The 22,077-nt window shown below is 48.0% G+C and overlaps 1 protein-coding gene across 6 annotated transcripts in view; it reads right to left on the reverse strand.

The window, feature by feature from the left end:
* PLEKHA7 (pleckstrin homology domain containing A7) overlaps window positions 1-4,595 on the reverse strand; it is an 83,733-nt gene extending 79,138 nt beyond the window's left edge. For 4 of the 6 annotated variants that reach the window (XM_040410185.1, XM_040410181.1, XM_040410184.1 and 1 more), the window contains exons 1-2: window positions 3,005-3,138; window positions 2,856-2,932 (exon numbers count right to left, since the gene is read on the reverse strand). In XM_040410185.1, the coding sequence (XP_040266119.1) occupies window positions 2,856-2,932; window positions 3,005-3,090 (163 nt within the window). In that variant the 5' untranslated portion in view covers window positions 3,091-3,138. Of the gene's footprint in view, window positions 1-2,855; window positions 2,933-3,004; window positions 3,139-4,496 lie in introns of those variants that run through there. The other 2 variants (XM_040410182.1, XM_040410188.1) reach the window with 2 other exon arrangements.
* Window positions 4,596-22,077: the final 17,482 nt, after the last annotated feature.

The following is a 22,077-nucleotide window of genomic DNA, read 5'->3' on the forward strand; positions in this document are numbered from 1 at the left end:
TATAATACTTCTGAGGTATTTAGTTGGAGAAGGTGGGTTCCATACAGATAACAGTAATACTCCTTAGGTAGGTAGTAAGGCATTCCTGTCCTGATATTACTAATACTCCTCAGGTATGTAGTATCAGGATATGACCGCCATGTATTAGTATCAGGACAGTACCCTCTTGCTACATACCTGAGGAGTATAAGCATTAATAGTAATAGGTAGGTAGTAGCAGGTGGGAATGTCCTAACCTGATACTACTAATACTCCTTGGGTAAGTAGTAACAGGGGCGGTCCTAATACTCCTCAGGTAGGTAGTAACAGGGGCGGTCCTAATACCACTAAAGATGAGAAATGATACCACTAATACTCCACAGGAGACTGAAGAAGACAAGGAATGATACCACTAATACTTCACAGGAGACTGGAGCAGACAAGGAATGATTCCATTAATACTCCACAGGAGACAGGGCAGATGATAAATGATACCACTAATACTCCACAAGAGAGGGGGCAGAGGGGAAATTATAACAAAAATACTCCACAGGAGTCTGGTGCAGATGAGGTATGATACCACTAATACCCCACAGAAGACTGGAGCAGACGAGCAATGATACCATTAATACTCCACAGGAGACTGGAGAAGACGAGGAATAATACCACTAATACTCCACAGGAGGCTGGAGCCGACGAGGAATAATACCACTAACACTCCACAGGGGAGGGGGCAGAGGGGAAATTGTAACAATAATACTCCACAGGAGTCTGGGGCCGATGAGGAATGATACCACTAATACTCCACAGGAGATTGGAGCAGACGAGGAATGGTACCACTAATACTCCTCAGGTAGGTAGTTCAGGTCCTGTCTTTGTACTACTAATAATCCACAGGTAGGTAGTTGGAGGGTGCTGTACCTATAATACTTCTGAGGTATGTAGTTGGAGAAGGCGTGTATTATACAGATAACAGTAATACTCCTTAGGTAGGTAGTAAGGCATTCCTGTCCTGATATTACTAATACTCCTCAGGTAAGTAGTAACAGGGGCGGTCCTAATACCACTAATACTCCACAGGAGACTGAAGAAGACAAGGAATGATACCACTAATACTCCACAGGAGTCTGGGGCAGATGAGGAATGATACCACTAATACTCCACAGGAGTCTGGGGCAGATGAGGAATGATACCTCTAATACTCCACAGGAGACTGGAGCAGACGAGGAATAATACCACTAATACTCCACAGGAGAGGGAGCAGAGGGGAAATTATATCAATATTACTCCAGAGGAGTCTGGGGCAGATGAGGAATGATACCACTAATACCCCACAGAAGACTGACGCAGATGAGGAATTATATCATTAATACTCCACAGGAGACTGGAGCAGACGAGGAATGATTCCATTAATACTCCAAAAGGAGACTGGAGCAGACGAGGAATAATACCACTAATACTCCATAGGAGACGGGGCAGAGGGGAAATTATAACAATAATACTCCACAGGAGTCTGGGGCAGATGAGCAATGATACCATTAATACTCCACAGGAGACTGGAGCAGACGAGGAATAATACCACCAATACTCCACAGGAGACGAGCAATAATACCACCAATACTCCACAGGAGACTGGAGCAGACGAGGAATAATACCACTAATACTTCACAGGAGCAGACGAGGAATAATACCACTAATACTCCACAGGAGACTGGAGCAGATGAGGAATAATACCACTAATACCCCACAGAAGACGAGCAATGATACCATTAATACTCCACAGGAGACTGGAGCAGACGAGGAATAATACCACCAATACTCCACAGGAGACGAGCAATAATACCACCAATACTCCACAGGAGACTGGAGCAGACGAGGAATAATACCACTAATACTTCACAGGAGCAGACGAGGAATAATACCACTAATACTCCACAGGAGACGGGAGCAGATGAGGAATAATACCACTAATACTCCACAGGAGACTGGAGCAGACAAGGAATAATACCACTAATACTCCACAGGGGACTGGAGCAGACAAGGAATAATACCACTAATACTCCACAGGGGAGGGGCAGAGGGGAAATTATAACAATAATACTCCACAGGAGTCTGGGGCAGATGAGGAATGATACCACTAATACTCCACATGAGATTGGAGCAGATGAGGAATGGTAGCACTAATACTCCTCAGGTAGGTAGTTCAGGTCCTGTCTTTGTACTACTAATAATCCACAGGTAGGTAGTTGGAGGGTGCTGTACCTATAATACTTCTGAGGTATGTAGTTGGAGAAGGCGTGTATTATACAGATAACAGTAATACTCCTTAGGTAGGTAGTAAGGCATTCCTGTCCTTATATTACTAATACTCCTCAGGTATGTAGTATTAGGATATGCCATGTATTAGTATCAGGACAGTACCCTCTTGCTACATACCTATAGTATAAGTATTATACCGAGTATAAGTATTAATAGTAATAGGTAGGTAGTAGCAGGTGGGAATGTCCTAACCTGATACTACTAATACTCCTCAGGTAAGTAGTAACAAGGGTGGTCCTAATACTCCTCAGGTAGGTAGTAACAGGGGCGGTCCTAATACTCCTCAGGTAGGTAGTAACAGGGGAGGTCTTAATACTTGTCAGGTAAGTAGTAACAGGGGTGGTATTCATACTCCTCAGGTAGGTAGTAACAGGGGTGGTCCTAATACTCCTCAGGTAGGTAGTAACAGGGGCGGTCCTAATACTCCTCAGGTAGGTAGTAACAGGGGCGGTCCTAATACTCCTCAGGTAGGTAGTAACAGGGGCGGTCCTAATACTACTAATACTCCTCAGGTAGGTGGTTGGGGGTTCCTGATCCCCGGGGGGAGCGGCGAGTACCTGAGCGGATCATGTGGCCGGAGTTGACGGGCTCTCCGGTGCGGGGGTGCAGCCAGGTGGTGCTCCGGCTCCGGTCACTGCGGGGAGAGGACAGACAGTTAGTCCCGGAGCCCGCCTCGCCCTGCGCCCGCCCCCTCCTCCCGCCTTACTCGATGAAGAACACCCGACCGTCCGCGCACACCCCGTACGACCAGTCCTCGGGCAAACTCTCCCTCCCGCCGCCCTCAGCCGCCATCTTCACCCCCCGCCCGGGTCCCGGAGGAGGGGCGCGCTCCCGCCAACCGGCGCGCCCCCGCTGCCCGAGGTAACAATGTAACAAAGTGCAAGAGCCGCACCACGTGACTGTCCCTGACTGCGGCCGCCGCCACCTGTCACCTGAGAATACTGCAGCCGGCCCTGAGTGCTGGTCCCACCTGTGTCACAGGACAGGATTAGATACAGTGGATGCTTAGGTGCCCCTATGTAAAAGTGCGCCTCAGGGTCCCCATACCAGTGCCATCCACAGAGTCCCTATAACACTGCGGGGGCACTGTAAGTGGGCATCACTGATGGAGGGCGCTAAGTGGGCATTACTGATGAGGGCACTACGTGGGCATTACCATTGGGGGGCACTCTGAATAGGCATTGTCTTTGAGGACACTGTAAGAGGGCATTGCCATTGTGAGGCATTACTGGGCAGTACCATTGGGGGCACTGTAAGTGGGCATTACTGATGGAGGGCACTAAGTGGGCATTACCATTGGGGGGCACTCTGAATAGGCATTATCTTTGAGGACACTGTAAGAGGGCATTGCCATTGGGAGGCATTACTGGGCAGTACAATTGGGGGCACTGTAAGAGGGCATTACTGTTGGGGGGCACTGTAAGAGGGCATTACTGGTGGGGGGCACTGTAAGTAGGCATTGCGGTTGGGGGCACTGTAAGTAGGCATTGCGGTTGGGGGCACTGTAAGAGGGCATTACTGGTGGGGGGCACTGTAAGTAGGCATTGCGGTTGGGGGACACTAAGTGGGCATTACTATTGGGGGCAGTGTAAGTGGGCATTACCTTTAGAGGGTATTCTGATTGGGCATTGCCATTGGGAGGCATTACTGGGCAGTACAATTGGGGGCACTGTAAGAGGGCATTACCGTTGGGGGGCACTGTAAGAGGGCATTACCGTTGGGGGGCACTGTAAGAGGGCATTACCGTTGGGGGCACTGTAAGTGGGCATTGCGGTTGGGGGACACTAAGTGGGCATTACCTTTAGGTGGTATTCTGATTGGGCATTACCATTGGGGGCCCTATGACCTCAGCTAAAGATGAGCGAATTTCCTCTTATGAAATTCGTTCACACTTCGTTTGTTGGTTAAAGGTGAATTGCGTTATGGATTCCATTACCACGGACCATAACGCAATTCTATGACGGAATGCCTTTAGATGACTTCCCTGCATAACGGAAACGGGACGGATCCGTTTTGCAGCCCATAGACTTCTATTATGACGGAATGCCTCCATTATACTGTACATTCCGTCATGGTCCGTGGTAACGGAATCCATAACGCAATTCACCTTTAACCAACAAACGAAGTGTGAACAAATTTCATATCCTCAGCTGCTGCAGAACCTCAGAGGCAGTGCTGTTATTTTAGCGGTCACTCACTGAGTGTCTTGTAATAGTCTTATAACGTACGGGGGAGGGGGGGGTCCCATAAGTGATCTTCCGCCATGTTGTGTCTCAGTCCTGGGACTTTAGTTCTCATTCAGACTTTGTACCTGCAGAGAGCAACAAGAGCAGCTTCACTGATTATTCAGGAGGGGGAGGACTCCGCCCACGGGGAGGGGATCAGCGGCGCCGCCATTAACCCCTTCAGCCCCACCTCTAACTGAACACCATAGCCCGTAGATCCAGCCACAGCCTATTATCTGTTCTCAGCCTCTTCAGTCCAGGAAGAAGTATCGGTAGGACATGTTCTACTCCGCTGGAGAACTATAAGTCCCAGCCGCCCTGCCAGTCCTGACCTGGACTAAACGGTACATACAGTTGCAAGAAAAAGTATGTGAACCCTTTGGAATGATATGGATTTCTGCACAAATTGGTCATAAAATGTGATCTGATCTTCATCTAAGTCGCAACAATAGACAATCACAGTCTGCTTAAACTAATAACACACAAAGAGTTAAATGTTACCATGTTTTTATTGAACACACCATGTAAACATTCACAGTGCAGGTGGAAAAAGTATGTGAACCTCTAGACTAATGACATCTCCAAGAGCTAATTGGAGTGAGGTGTCAGCCAACTGGAGTCCAATCAATGAGATGAGATTGGAGGTGTTGGTTACATCTGCCCTGCCCTATAAAAACACACACCAGTTCTGGGTTTGCTTTTCACAAGAAGCATTGCCTGATGTGAATGATGCCTCGCACAAAAGAGCTCTCAGAAGACCTACGATTAAGGCTACTTTCACACTACCTTTCAGAGCGGATCCGTCTGCTGTCTGCACAGACGGATCCGCTCCTATAATGCAGACGTTTGGATCCGTTCAGAACGGATCCGTCTGCATTATAGCTTAGAAAAAATTCTAAGACTTTACATTGAAAGTCAATGGGGGACGGATCCGTTTGAAGATTGAGCCATATTGTGTCATCTTCAAACGGATCCGTCCCCATTGACTTACATTATAAGTCTGGACGGATCCGCTTGCCTCCGCACGGCCAGGCGGACACCCGAACGCTGCAAGCAGCGTTCAGGTGTCCGCTTGCTGAGCGGAGGGTGAACGCTGCCAGACTGATGCATTCTGAGCGGATCCGCGTCCACTCAGAATGCATTAGGGCAGTACGGATGCGTTCGGGGCCGCTTGTGAGAGCCTTCAAACGGAGCTCACAAGCGGAGCCCCGAACGCTAGTGTGAAAGTAGCCTAAGAATTGATGACTTGCATAAAGCTGGAAAGGGTTATAAAAGTATCTCCAAAAGCCTTGCTGTTCATCAGTCCACGGTAAGACACATTGTCTGTAAATGGAGAAAGTTCAGCACTGCTGCTACTCTCCCTAGGAGCGGCCGTCCTGTAAAGATGACTGCAAGAGCACAGCGCAGACTGCTCAATGAGGTGAAGAATCATCCTAGAGTGTCAGCTAAAGACTTACAAAAGTCTCTGGCATATGCTGACATCACTGTTAGTGAATCTACTATACGTAAAACACTAAACAAGAATGGATTTCATGGGAGGATACCACAGAGGAAGCCACTGCTGTCCAAAAAAAACCATTGCTGCACGTTTACAGTTTGCACAAGAGCACCTGGATGTTCCACAGCAGTACTGGCAAAATATTCTGTGGACAGATGAAACCAAAGTTGAGTTGTTTGGAAGAAACACACAACACTATGTGTGGAGAAAAAGAGGCGCAGCACACCAACCTCAAAACCTCATCCCAACTGTGAAGTATGGTGGTGGGGGGCATCATGGTTTGGGGCTGCTTTGCTGCGTCAGGGCCTGGACGGATTGCTATCATCGAAGGAAAAATGAATTCCCAAGTTTCTCAAGACATTTTGCAGGAGAACTTAAAGACCTTTCACCAGAATAAAGTATGTAAACTGACTCTACAGACGTGTGGGTCCTGTGTACAGAATCATCCGGTGAGATGGATGCAGAGGAGGGATTGTGGGTCCTGTGTACAGAAGTGTCCGGTAAGATGGACACAGCTGATCCATGCGCTCATCACCAGGTCGCTGTTTTATGATTCAGTTCTGTAAATGGGGAGATGTCGCCGTCAGCATCCGCACAGTGCCTGAGAAATATGGAGCCATATTGTACGGTGACCTGGATCCTGACCGTCTGGGGATTACTGTCTGATCCAATGATGATCTCAGGTCACAGCGAAGTTAACCCTCCATGTGCTGCAGGTGCGTAACATCTCTGCTGCCAATCACTGTGCGTAGAAGCTGCTGGAGGAAGAAGTCCTGTGTACAGAAGTGCCCAGTGAGATGGATGCAGAGAAGGGATTGTGGGTCCTGTGTACAGAAGTGTCCGGTGAGATGGACGCAGAGGAGGGATTGTGGGTCCTGTGTACAGAAGTGTCCTGTGAGATGGACGCAGAGGAGGGATTGGGGGTCCTGTGCACAGAAGTGTCCGGTGAGATGGACGCAGAGGAGGGATTGTGGGTCCTGTGTACAGAAGTGTCCGGTGAGATGGACGCAGAGGAGGGATTGTGGGTCCTGTGTACAGAAGTGTCCGGTGAGATGGACACAGAGGAGGCATTGTGGGTCCTGTGTACAGAAGTGTCCGGTGAGATGGACACAGAGGAGGGATTGTGGGTCCTGTGTACAGAAGTGTCCGGTGAGATGGACGCAGAGGAGGGATTGTGGGTCCTGTGTACAGAAGTGTCCTGTGAGATGGACACAGAGGAGGCATTGTGGGTCCTGTGTACAGAAGTGTCCGGTGAGATGGACGCAGAGGAGGGATTGTGGGTCCTGTGTACAGAAGTGTCCGGTGAGATGGATGCGGAGAAGGGATTGTGGGTCCTGTGTACAGAAGTGTCCGGTGAGATGGACGCAGAGGAGGGATTGTGGGTCCTGTGTACAGAAGTGTCCTGTGAGATGGACACAGAGGAGGCATTGTGGGTCCTGTGTACAGAAGTGTCCGGTGAGATGGACGCAGAGGAGGGATTGTGGGTCCTGTGTACAGAAGTGTCCGGTGAGATGGATACAGAGGAGGGATTGTGGGTCCTGTGTACAGAAGTGTCCGGTGAGATGGACGCAGAGGAGGGATTGTGGGTCCTGTGCACAGAAGTGTCCGGTGAGACGGAAGCAGAGGAGGGATTGTGGGTCCTGTGTACAGAAGTGTCCGGTGAGATGGACGCAGAGGAGGGATTGTGGGTCCTGTGTACAGAAGTGTCTGGTGAGACGGAAGCAGAGGAGGGATTGTGGGTCCTGTGTACAGAAGTGTCCGGTGAGATGGACGCAGAGGAGGGATTGTGGGTCCTGTGCACAGAAGTGTCCGGTGATATGGACGCAGAGGAGGCATTGTGGGTCCTGTGTACAGAAGTGTCCGGTGAGATGGACGCAGAGGAGGGATTGTGGGTCCTGTGTACAGAAGTGTCCGGTGAGATGGATGCAGCGGAGGGATTGTGGGTCCTGTGTACAGAAGTGTCCGGTGAGATGGATGCAGCGGTCCATGCGCTCATCACCAGGTCCCTGTTTTATGATTCGGTTCTGTAAATGGGGAGAAGTCGCCGTCAGCATCCGCACAGTGCCTGAGAAATATGGAGCCATATTGTACGGTGACCTGGATCCTGACCGTCTGGAGATTACGGTCTGATCCAATGATGATCTCAGGTCACAGCGTAGTTAACCCTCCATGTGCTGCAGGTGCGTAACATCTCTGCTGCCAATCAGCGGCTGTCAGGGTGCAGTGTACATTTGACGGACTGACAACCCCACAATGGAGACCGCCACCTGACAGATCACATGGCTGGGGCAAACAGAATGGGAGGAGCACAGAAGCAGGAAGGGGTGGGGCAAAAAAGAGGAGGGGCCAAACATAGAAAGAGAAGAAAAGCCCAGGGGCGGGAAGGTATCCGCAGAGGAGGTTCAGAGTAGGGGTTGGATACAAAGGGGGAGGAGTCTAGCAAGGAAGGGCAGAATGGGGGAGGGGTAAGGGCAAAGCTGGAGTCCAGCATTGGAATGGCAGAACAGGGGTGGGGCACACTATAAATAACAACAACCCCTATCAGCTCACAGGAATGTAACACGTAGCCTCTAATCTTCTACTGGTGTGGAGTAACAGTCCCTCCAATCACATCCAGAGCTGTTGGATTTTTGCTCTCTGCTGCTAGTTCAATGTCTGCAGAGAGCGAGACGTAGTGTTCACACTAACTGCAAATGGCAGCTACTGACTGCAGCTCTTGCGGTGAGTGGAGCATAATGTGTGATGGAACAGTAGAGGTGCAACTGGAGTATATGATGTAATGGTAAAACTGCAGCTCTGGGTGTGACTAGATTATATGATCTAACAGTAGAAATGTCACTGCAGCTGGATGTGAGTTGAGTATATGATGGAACAGTAGAAATGTGACTGCAGCTCTGGATGTGATTGGAGTATTATATTTGATAGATCAGAAGAGATGTGACTGCAGTTGTGGTTGTAAATGGAGTATAATATATGATGGAACAGTAGAAATGTGAGTGCAGCTCTGGATGTGAGTCTAGTATATTATAGTTTTCCAATTCGTCTACTAACTACTATTTGCCTTATTTTAACATCTGCTTATTTTCACTCTTGTAAAACTCAACTTTTATTGTAACTAGTTATTAAATCCCTTCCTGGACCATTAAATTATTTCTGTTAAAAATATCAGTCAGTTGGAGTCCAACATTAATATGAATTATATTATTATTTTACGATTATTTTATTTATTAATATAATATACGGTAAATACATGATCGTAAAATAATAATATAATTCATATTACTGTTGTTAATCATGGCTTTGAATATTATTTTAGTCAACATAATCATGAAATAAATAAAAGGAGGTGTAATATAGATGAATTAATAAAGGAATTGCTAAATCTGATCATGTGATTTACGGTACGTAATATAAATACCTGCAACTTTGTGCTAACAAATTCCTCCAGGTAGAATCATAGATAAGACGTGATCTACGATAGCAGTAATGAGCCCCAGTCCATCTCACTTTTGGTTTATTCTATGTGATGTTATAAGAGAATCGGCCGAGTTTCTACGTTTTTAGGCAGTAGGAAGCTATAAAAGATCCGCACTGCGCCCATCAAACGCTCACTGGCCGATCCCCTGAAGACGCCAGAGCAGCCGCAAAACATGTCGGGGGGCGGTGTTTGACGGATGTTTTAGTGCAGAAGTGACGCCTGTATGTTAGGAAGAAAAATGATTAACCTTATGTGGTAGAAGGAAAAAAAATCTGAGAATAAGAGCAGTAGAAATGTAAGTGCAGCTCTGGATGTGAGTGGAGTATAATATATGATGTAACAGTAGAAATGTACGGTAAGTGCAGCTCTGGATGTGAGTGGAGTATAATATATGATGGAACAGTAGAGATGTGAGTGGAGTATAATATATGATGTAACAGTAGAGATGTGACTGCAGCTCTGGATGTGAGTGGAGTATAATATATGATGGAACAGTAGAGATGTGACTGGAGCTCTGGATGTGAGTGGAGTATAATATATGATGGAACAGTAGAGATGTGACTGCAGCTCTGGATGTGAGTGGAGTATAATATATGATGGAACAGTAGAGATGTGACTGCAGCTCTGGATGTGAGTGGAGTATAATATATGATGGAACAGTAGAGATGTGACTGCAGCTCTGGATGTGAGTGGAGTATAATATATGATGGAATAGTAGAGATGTGACTGCAGCTCTGGATGTGAGTGGAGTATAATATATGATGGAACAGTAGAGATGTGACTGCAGCTCTGGATGTGAGTGGAGTATAATATATGATGGAACAGTAGAGATGTGACTGCAGCTCTGGATGTGAGTGGAGTATAATATATGATGGAACAGTAGAGATGTGACTGGAGTATAATATATGATGGAACAGTAGAGATGTGACTGCAGCTCTGGATGTGAGTGGAGTATAATATATGATGGAACAGTAGAGATGTGACTGCAGCTCTGGATGTGAGTGGAGTATAATATATGATGGAACAGTAGAGAAGTGATTGCAGCTCTGGATGTGAGTGGCGTATACTATATGATGGAACAGTAGAGATGTGACTGCAGCTCTGGATGTGAGTGGAGTATACTATATGATGGAACAGTAGAGATGTGACTGCAGCTCTGGATGTGAGTGGAGTATAATATATGATGGAACAGTAGAGATGTGACTGCAGCTCTGGATGTGAGTGGAGTATAATATATGATGGAACAGTAGAGATGTGACTGCAGCTCTGGATGTGAGTGGAGTATAATATATGATGGAACAGTAGAGATGTGACTGCAGCTCTGGATGTGAGTGGAGTATAATATATGATGGAACAGTAGAGATGTGACTGCAGCTCTGGATGTGAGTGGAGTATAATATATGATGGAACAGTAGAGATGTGACTGCAGCTCTGGATGTGAGTGGAGTATAATATATGATGGAACAGTAGAGAAGTGATTGCAGCTCTGGATGTGAGTGGCGTATACTATATGATGGAACAGTAGAGATGTGACTGCAGCTCTGGATGTGAGTGGAGTATACTATATGATGGAACAGTAGAGATGTGACTGCAGCTCTGGATGTGAGTGGAGTATAATATATGATGGAACAGTAGAGATGTGACTGCAGCTCTGGATGTGAGTGGAGTATAATATATGATGGAACAGTAGAGATGTGACTGCAGCTCTGGATGTGAGTGGAGTATAATATATGATGGAACAGTAGAGATGTGACTGCAGCTCTGGATGTGAGTGGAGTATAATATATGATGGAACAGTAGAGATGTGACTGCAGCTCTGGATGTGAGTGGAGTATAGGACAAGGTGTGACTGGGTATAAGAGAAGTAAATAGTATTGTGTAATAAAAACCTCCCATGACACTTAGGTCTTGGATTGCACTCGGGAGGGGAGGAGAGAGTTAACACTCACCTGGCCAGGTACGCTGGGTCACGTGACTGACCTTGGCATTCCATGATGGCGCGCGGCAGACTCCTGGCCCGCCGCCATTGGTGCAGTGTGAGCCAAGAGGAAGAGGTGTCGAGGACGTCCTGTAATAATGTGTTTACTTCATACACAGAGGACAGGAAGGAGCGGCGTCCGGGGAGACGAGAGCAACCGCCACCGGAGCGTCCCGTGCACGACGTCACGCGCATGTAAAACAGGGGATCCGCTTACCCCCCCCCCCCCCGACAACCTCCTGTGTAATGTCCATCATGACTCCTAGGCCTCATGCACGTTTCCTGCATTGGGGACAACAATTGCGGTCCCCAATGCACGGGCAACATCCGTGCAGCGGGCCAGATCCATTCAACTTGAATGGGTCCGTGGTCTGTCCGCACCGCAAAAAAATGACATGTCTCCTTAAGTGCTGCCGGTGTTCTGTTCCGTGACTCCATTACGCATCTCCGAAATTGCGGACCCATTTAATTAAATGGGTCCGTGATGCGTGGGGCACATGGCCGGCGGCCGTGGATTGCCAACCCACCGTTTGCGGGCCGCAATACGGCCACAGGAGACGACGGAGTCGTGTGAAGTCTTGTGGACATGCGGCGGACGCTCCGTTATTAGCAGGGAACGTCCCTGTCCTCATATTGACTCCTCGGTCGGCCGCCTTCTCACTTGTTGGTGTTATTGCCCTGAGTGCGCAGGCAGCAGCAGTCAGCATTCCGCCATGTAGGATTCGGGCCCCGTAATCGAGCGCTGCTCTAAACCCGAGAAAAGTGCCTTTTATTCTGACGGTTCCTGAGATTTCTGACCCAATGGTGATGACACAGAGGAGGCCAGGTGCAATGAACCACACGGCCCCGCCCACAGTGCACTTGAGACTTCATTTGCATGAAAATACAGACAATATTCTCAGAACTAGGGCTCATGCACATAAGCAAAAGAGGAGATCCAGCTTCCAATCAACCGTATAAATGCTTTAATGAAAAAACGTTCTAAAATCCGGACACATACATCAGGTCTACGCGTTTCAGATCCTTACTCACGACAGCATAAGGCCTCTTTCACACGACCGTATGGCTTTTTCAGTGTTTTGCGGTCCGTTTTAAACGGATCCGTTGTTCCGTTTTTTGTTTCCGTTGTGTTTCCGTTTCCGTTCCGTTTTTCCGTATGGCAAATACAGTATACAGTAATTTCATAGAAAAAATTGGGCTGGGCATAAAATTTTCAATAGATGGATCCGCAAAAAACGGAGCGGATACGGAAGACATACGGATGCACTTCCGTATGCATTCCGTTTTTTTGCTGACCCATAGACTTTAATGGAGCCACGGAACGTGATTTGCGGCCAAATATAGGACATGTTCTATGTTAAAACGGAACGGAAAAACGGAAACGGAATGCATACGGAGTACATTCCGTTTTTTTTGCGGACCCATTGAAATCAATGGTTCCGTATACGGACTGCAAAAAACGGCCAGTAAACGGGAAAAAAAAAAAACGGCCGTGTGAAAGAGGCCTAAAGATGTAAGACACTGGCCTCAAATAAGGGGCAGGTCGAGCGCGTCGGGTGGACACAATCCGCACACGGCTCCACCTCTGACATAAAAATATCTGCTAAAAATAAGAGAAAAGAAGAAAAAGAGGAAGATCTTCAGGGGAAGCAATAGAGAAGCGCACCGCGGTCCGTGCCTGCGATTGAGGCCCGCTGGTACACAAGTTCCCATGGTAAAGATCCAATAGGATTCTCTAATTAAAAGAGCTCTCCTAGGATCACCTCCACGTTTGGGAAATTTAACCCGTTCCACTCCCTGCACCACTAGGCTACTGGTATCACCTGCATGACGAGCCGCATAGTGTGAACTGACCGCAGAAACATTCCGGGTCAGCGCATGGGGAATGTCAGGAATATGTCGCCGAATCCTAGTGTCAAGGCTCCTAGAAGTGCAGCCGATGTGCTGCAGGCGGCAGGTGAGACAATAGACCACAAAGCTGCTGTTACAATTGATATATTGTTTCAAAGTGAAGGTTTTCTGATTAGATGCAGAGAGGACAGTTTGGCCGGTGGAGAGAGGCTTGCAGCAGGTGCAGATGCGATGTCCGCACTTCTAGTCGCCTTTAAAGCGTAGCCAGCTCTGCTGTGTCTGCGGATCATCCGTGAACAGACTGGGACGGATGCGTTGGCCCAGAGTTGGAGCTCGGCGAGCGATGCATTTCATATTTGAACCCCAGACATCAGACCACTGCTCGTCCGTGCGGAGCAGGGACAGGTCCTTTCTGATTATACGACGGATCTTATCGCATTCTGCACTGTGGCTCGTAGAGAAGACGGGGGCTCTGCGCTTTGGGACCTCGCTGTTCAATTTGGAAGAACCGCTGGCCCTATTGTGTGGAAAAACTAGATCTATTCGTGGTTTGGATTTGACTTGTGCCGTGGCCTGCGGTGGCTGTAACCACGGGCAACAAGGCGCTCAGCAGCGAAGTCGAGCTTCCCCCTGAAGCCCGTGTCATTGGAGCAATTCCGTTTATGGCGTATGAATTCGCCTCTAGGAATGTTACATACAACATGAGGACGCGGACAGAGTACCGTTACCCGCCGTCTCCTTGCGGTAAGTGCGGGTGACTATGTTACAGTCGGCAATGTTGCCCTCTAAGGTCAAATCCAAAAACGCGATGGATGTACAGGTGGAGTTGAGAGCGAATGTCAGATTCAAAGTGTTATTTAGGAACTCCTCAAACAGTGGTATGGCGGTAACAAGTCATCAACATAACGGCCGCCATACCACCGTAACGAGGGGCCCAGATATTGTCATCTGGGAAGATTCCCACCACGCCATGTAGATGGCAGCCATGGAGGGCGAGAATTCTGCCCCCATGGAGACACCGGTACGTTGGAGAAAAAAGCGGTGGTTAAACATGAATACGTTGTGTTTAAGTAGAAGAGAGACAACATGGCGTACGGAGTCTTTACATTCTGAGATCAGCAGAAGTTCAGGAGCCATCGTAGAGAGACTAGGGCTGAACGGCGGGGAATGACCGCGTATAGGGATGTGACCTCCGCAGTTATCCGGACACAGTCATGAAAGGACTGAAGTACAGTTCTAGTATCTAGAAGGAAGCCCGGAATAGTCCGGACAAGTGGCTGCAACCGGCTGTCAACCCACGCGGACAGCCGCTCCGTAAATGAGCCTATCCCGGCCACGATCGGCCGCATAGATGGAGGAAAGCCCGATTTGTGGATCTTGGGCAAAGAGTGGAAAATGGGAGTAATAGGATGTGAAACATGAATGAAATCAGCTTAACCCCCAAGAACAACAAGTAGAGCAAGTCATTTTGGAACTGAGGGTTGGGGTCATGTGACATCTCCAGATATGTGTCCGAGTCCCCCAACATGAGAAGATTTTGGGACGCATATATGGAGCGGTCCATGACCACAACCGACCCCCCTTTGTCCGCCTGTTTAAAAATAACATCTTTCATGTTTTCAAGCTCTTTTAGAGCCGTTTTTTCGGCAATAGATAGATTACAGTTGATATTAAATTTAGACCTGGACTGAGAGGTGTCCCTCAGTGCAACCAGATCTCGCTCCACGGATTCCTGAAAGTGGCCAAGAGCCAGAGAGCGAGACTGTATGGGATAAATCAGACACAGGCAAAGAACTAGAAACGTCCCGACATTGCTGAAGATGAGAGACGCGGACAAGTTCCTGAAAGGACGTATTCATCCGACTCGGGGAAATTGTAACAGAAGAAATAGGGGCAGAAACAAAACTGACGGGAGAAGAATTTTCTGTATCGCTGTGAGCAAAGTGTTTCTTCAAGGTGAGGCCCCGAGCGAGTCTGTTCACGTCCAGTAAATATCAATATGACACCTTGGTGGGAAGGATAGTCCTTGGGAGAGTATCATAGAGGAAATGTTGATCACTTGAGGATAGACTAGGTTTTTCTCCGACGCGAAGGATAGCGCCCACCGTTTCTTGTGTCTGCGCCCTGCTCGGCGTTATATCCTCTGCGATAACGTGAGATGTGAATAATGCGCTGGGACGTGCGGTTTCTCGCGCTGAGTCGATGTCTGTAGAACTGAAGCTGACTTTGGGAGACCTGGATTCCTTCCCTCGGTTCGTTCTCCTCCTAATAGAGCGAGGAGTGTCAGCTCTGGCGTCAGACCAGTTATAGACATTGTTGGTTTTATAATCTTGCATGTCTCTGCCGAATTTGTCCTGCTTGGTAGCAGTTAGACTGTCCTCCATTTTACTGAGATTCAGTTGGAGTTTCTCATCCAAATCTATAAATATGGACCAATCCGCCAGAGGTGCGATGGAATTTTGGGCGACTCTGATTTCTTCCCGGAGATTAACCAGGGTCTCCTCCTCATAAGAAATAATCAGTCCCATTAATTTGATGGAGCAGTCCGACAAAATAGTTTGCCATTTGGTGGTAAAATCCTCAGAATAAGGCCTCATGCACACGACCGTTGTTGTGTTCCGTTCCGCAAAATGGGGTTCCGTTGTTCCGTGATCCGTTTTTGTTTCCGTGTGTCTTCCTTTATTTTTGGAGGTTCACCAGACATGAAGCAAAGTAAAAAAAAGTCTAAGTCAAGTTTGCCATGCAAATGATAGGGAAAAAACGCGTCAGGTGGACACAATCCGCACACGGCTCCACCTCTGACACAAAAACATCTGCTAAAAATAAGAGAAAAGAAGAAAAAGAGGAAGATCTTCAGGGGAAGCAATAGAGAAGCGCACCGCGGTCCGTGCCTGCGATTGAGGCCCGCTGGTACACAAGTTCCCATGGTAAAGATCCAATAGGATTCTCTATTTAAAAGAGCTCTCCTAGGATCACCTCCACGTTTGGTAAATTTAACCCGTTCCACTCCCTGCACCACTAGGCTACTGGTATCACCTGCATGACGAGCCGCATAGTGTGAACTGACCGCAGAAACATTCCGGGTCAGCGCATGGGGAATGTCATCCTATTTCACATCCTATTACTCTTATTTTTCACTCTTTGCCCAAGATCCACAAATCGGGCTTTCCTCCATCTATGCGGCCGATCGTGGCCGGGATAGGCTCATTTACGGAGCGCTGTCCGCGTGGGTTGACAGCCGGTTGCAGCCACTTGTCCGGACTATTCCGGGCTTCCTTCTAGATACTAGAACTGTACTTCAGTCCTTCCATGACTGTGTCCGGATAACTGCGGAGGTCACATCCCTATACGCGGTCATTCCCCGCCGTTCAGCCCTAGTCTCTCTACGATGGTTCCTGAACTTCTGCTGATCTCAGAATGTAAAGACTCCGTACGCCATGTTGTCTCTCTTCTACTTAAACACAACGTATTCATGTTTAACCACCGCTTTTTTCTCCAACGTACAGGTGTTTCCATGGGGGCAGAATTCTCGCCCTCCATGGCTACCATCTACATGGCGTGGTGGGAATCTTCCCAGATGACAATATCTGGGCCCCTCGTTACGGTGGTATGGCGGCCGTTATGTTGAGGACTTGTTACCGCCATACCATGTTTGAGGAGTTCCTAAATAACACTTTGAATCTGACATTCGCTCTCAACTCCAACTGTACATCTATCGCGTTTTTGGATTTGACCTTAGAAGGCAACATTGCCGACTGTAACATAGTCACCCGCACTTACCGCAAGGAGACGGCGGGTAACAGTACTCTGTCCGCGTCCTCATGTTGTATGTAACATTCCTAGAGGCGAATTCATACGCCATAAACGGAATTGCTCCAATGACACGGGCTTCAGGGGGAAGCTCGACTTCGCTGCTGAGCGCCTTGTTGCCCGTGGTTACAGCAACCGCAGTTTGACACAGGCCACGGCACAAGTCAAATCCAAACCACGAATAGACCTAGTTTTTCCACACAATAGGGCCAGCGGTTCTTCCAAATTGAACAGCGAGGTCCCAAAGCGCAGAGCCCCCGTCTTCTCTACGAGCCACAGTGCAGAATGCGATAAGATCCGTCGTATAATCAGAAAGGACCTGTCCCTGCTCCGCACGGACGAGCAGTGGTCCGATGTCTGTGGTTCAAATATGAAATGCATCGCTCGCCGAGCTCCAACTCTGGGCCAACGCATCCGTCCCAGTCTGTTCACGGATGATCTGCAGACACAGCAGAGCTGGCTACGCTTTAAAGGCGACTAGAAGTGCGGACATCGCATCTGCACCTGCTGCAAGCCTCTCTCCACCGGCCAAACTGTCCTCTCTGCATCTAATCAGAAAACCTTCACTTTGAAACAATATATCGATTGTAACAGCAGCTTTGTGGTCTATTGTCTCACCTGCCGCCTGCAGCACATCGGCTGCACTTCTAGGAGCCTTAACACTAGGATTCGGCGACATATTTCTGACATTCCCCATGCGCTGACCCGGAACGTTTCTGCGGTCAGTTCACACTATGCGGCTCGTCATGCAGGTGATACCAGTAGCCTAGTGGTGCAGGGAGTGGAACGGGTTAAATTTCCCAAACGTGGAGGTGATCCTAGGAGAGCTCTTTTAATTAGAGAATCCTATTGGATCTTTACCATGGGAACTTGTGTACCAACAGGCCTCAATCGCAGGCACGGACCGCGGTGCGCTTCTCTATTGCTTCCCCTGAAGATCTTCCTCTTATTCTTCTTTTCTCTTATTTTTAGCAGATATTTTTATGTGTCAGAGGTGGAGCCGTGTGCTGATTGTGTCCACCCGACGCGCTCGACCTGCCCCTTATTTGGGGCCAGTGTCTTACATCTTCATGCTGTCGTAAGGATCTGAAACGCGTAGACCTGATGTATGTGTCCGGATTTTAGCACGTTTTTTCATTAAAGCATTTATACGGTTGATTGGAAGCTGGATCTCCTCTTTTGCTTATATTCCTATTATCGCTGAGTTCCTGGCGAATATCCGTGCCTCCATTCCAGACCGGGACCAGGTGAGCCTCGACCACTGCTTTTTCTTGAGGGCTCATGCACATGCACCATGCCCACCACTTGCGGTCCGCAATGTATGGGCAGTGGCCGTGTGCCTGCTGTTTGCGGACCCATTCATATGAACGAGTCTGAGATCTGCAAAATTCAGTCTGCGTTGCAAAAAATAAAAACAGGTCATTCTGGGTTGTTTTTTTTTTGCCGAAATCCCACGGCGGCGCTCCGTGATATGTAGCGCACATGGCCAGTACCTGCATCTTGCAGACCGCAATACGGTCATGGGCCGCACACATTGGTCTGCACGCTCCCTTCGAAGAGCGGATGTTCACAAGAAGGCCTCATGCACATGAACGTATTTTAATTCCGTGTCTGTTCCGTTGTTTTGCTGACCGTATACAGAACCATTCATTTTAATGGGTCCGCAAAAAAAAGGAATGTACTCCGTGAGCATTCAGTTTCCATATGTCCATATTTCCGTTCCGCAAAAAAATAGAACATGTCCTATTATTGTCCGCATTATGGACAAGAATAGGATTGTTCTATTAGGGGCTGGCTGTTCCGTTCCGCAAAATACAGAATGCAAAAGGCATACGGTCGTGTGCATGAGGCCGAAAGGTCTGGCTCCGATACGGAAAACCCACATGGCAGACAGGATACATACAGAGCAGAAGCCTATGACTGACACCTGGTGGTCACCAGAAGAACTGCAGCAGAAGCCAATATCCTGCACCAGGCTGCTTCATTATGTGTGATACTGCCTGCTGAGCCATGTATCTAATTATGTGATACTGTCTGCTGAGATGTGTATCTAATCCTATCATGTGATACTATCAGCTGAGCTGCGCATCTAATCCTATCATGTGTGATACTGCCTGCTGAGCCATGTATCTAATCATGTGATACTGTCTGCTGAGATGTGTATCTAATCCTATCCTGTGTGTGATACTGTCTGCTGAGTTGTGTATCTAATCTTAACCTATCTGATACTGTCTGCTGAGCTGTGTATCTAATCTTATCCTGTGTGAAAATGTCCACTGAGCTGTGTATCTAATCCTACAGTGTGATACTGTCTGCTGAGCTGTGTATCTAATAATATCCTGTGTAATCCTGTCTGCTGAGCTGTGTATCTAATCCTATCCTGTGTGAAAATGTCCACTGAGCTGTGTATCTAATACTATCCTGTGTGATACTGTCTGCTGAGCTGTGTATCTAATCCTCTCCTGTGTGATACTGTCTGCTGAGCTGTGTATCTAATAATATCCTGTGTGATACTGTCCACTGAGCTGTGTATCTAATCCTATCCTGTGTGATACTGTCTGCTGAGCTGTGTATCTAATCCTATCCTGTGTGATACTGTCCACTGAGCTGTGTATCTAATCCTATCCTGTGTGATACTGTCTGCTGAGCTGTGTATCTAATCCTCTCCTGTGTGATACTGTCTGCTGAGCTGTGTATCTAATCCTATCCTGTGTGATACTGTCTGCTGAGCTGTGTATCTAATCCTCTCCTGTGTGATACTGTCTGCTGAGCTGTGTATCTAATCCTATCCTGTGTGATACTGTCCACTGAGCTGTGTATCTAAACCTGTCCTGTGTGATACTGCCTGCTGAGCTGTGTATCTAATCCTATCCTGTGTGATACTGTCCACTGAGCTGTGTATCTAAACCTGTCCTGTGTGATACTGCCTGCTGAGCTGTGTATCTAATCCTATCCTGTGTGATACTGTCTGCTGAGCTGTGTATCTAATCCTATCCTGTGTGATACTGCCTGCTGAGCTGTGTATCTAATCTTAACCTATCTGATACTGTCTGCTGAGCCGTGCATCTAATCCTATTCTGTGTAATAGTCTGCTGAGCTGTGTATCTAAACCGGTCATGAGTTGTGTATCTAATCCTAATCTGTGTGCTAGTCTGCTGAGCTGTGTATCTAAACCTGTCATGTGTGATACTGCCTGCTGAGCTGTGTATCTAATCCTGTCCTGTGTGATACTGCCTGCTGAGCTGTGTATCTAATCCTGTCCTGTGTGATACTGTCTGCTGAGCTGTGTATCTAATCCTATCCTGTGTGAAAATGTCCACTGAGTTGTGTATCTAATCCTAATCTGTGTGCTACAGTCTGCTGAGCTGTGTATCTAAACCTGTCATGTGTGATAGTCTGCTTAGCTGTGTATCTCATCCTATATGTGTGATACTGTCTGCTGAGCTGTGTATCTAATCCTCTCCTGAGTGATACTGTCTGCTGAGCTGTGTATCTAATCCTCTCCTGTGTGATACTGTCTGCTGAGCTGTGTATCTAATCCTGTCATGTGCGAGTCTGCTGAGCCATGTATCTAATCCCATCCTGTGTGATACTGCCTGCTGGGCTGTGTATCTAAGGCCTCATGCACACGGTTGTGTGCTCCCTACATCACGGATGCAGACCCATTCACTTGAATGAGTCTGCAATCCGGAGCTGGAGTTCTTCCGTGGCGTTTCTGTCCGTATCTCCGCACTGCAACATGTTCTATTTTTTTTATGGTGCGGACGGTTCACGGACCCATTCGAGTTGAATGGGTCTCGATCCATCCCGGCCACCGCACAGATGTTGCCCGTGCATTGGGGACCGCAATTTGCAGTCCCCAATGCACAGAACGGCCGCATGCATGAGGCCTAATCCTGTGATACTGCCTGCTGAGCTGTGTATCTAATCCTATGATACTGCCTGCTGAGCTGTGTATCTAATCCTATGATACTGCCTGCTGAGCGGTGTATCTAAAGCTTCTTTCACACTTGCTTTTTGCCTGATCCGACAGGGAGCAGCAAAAACACTTCTGTTTTTCATAGTACAACCGTCTGAATCCGTTATGAGCTGTGTATCTAATCCTATCCTGTGTGATACTGTCTGCTGAGCTGTGTATCTAATCCTATCCTGTGTGATACTGTCTGCTGAGCTGTGTATCTAATCCTATCCTGTGTGATACTGTCTGCTGAGCTGTGTATCTAATCCTATCCTGTGTGATACTGTCTGCTGAGCTGTGTATCTAATCCTATCCTGTGTGATACTGTCTGCTGAGCATCTAATCCTCTACTGTGTGATACTGTCTGCTGAGCTGTGTATCTAATCCTCTCCTGTGTGATACTGTCTGCTGAGCTGTGTATCTAATCCTATCCTGTGTGATACTGTCTGCTGAGCTGTGTATCTAATCCTATCCTGTGTGATACTGTCTGCTGAGCTGTGTATCTAATCCTCTCCTGTGTGATACTGTCTGCTGAGCTGTGTATCTAATCCTATCCTGTGTGATACTGTCTGCTGAGCTGTGTATCTAATCCTATCCTGTGTGATACTGTCTGCTGAGCTGTGTATCTAATCCTATCCTGTGTGATACTGTCTGCTGAGCTGGGTATCTAATCCTATCCTGTGTGATACTGTCTGCTGAGCTATGTTTCTAAGGCGTCTTTCACACTTGCGGTAGCCTTTTCCGGTGGGGGAACAGCCTGCCATTTCCGTGCTACCGCAAGTCCGCTCCAGCGCCATTCACTATGACGGGGGCGGGACAGAGCACAAAATCCGCAGCATGCTGTAGTTTTATTCCGGCGGCCTCTCGGCATGTTTGCCGTGCTGCGGCCGGTCCGCCCCATCATAGTGAATGGGGCTGGAGCGGACTTGCGATAAGGCTACCGCAAATGTAAGAATAGCCTAAACCTGTCACGTGCGATAC

Source organism: Bufo bufo, chromosome 10 (assembly GCF_905171765.1).
Source record: "Bufo bufo chromosome 10, aBufBuf1.1, whole genome shotgun sequence".
Taxonomy (NCBI): domain Eukaryota; kingdom Metazoa; phylum Chordata; class Amphibia; order Anura; family Bufonidae; genus Bufo; species Bufo bufo.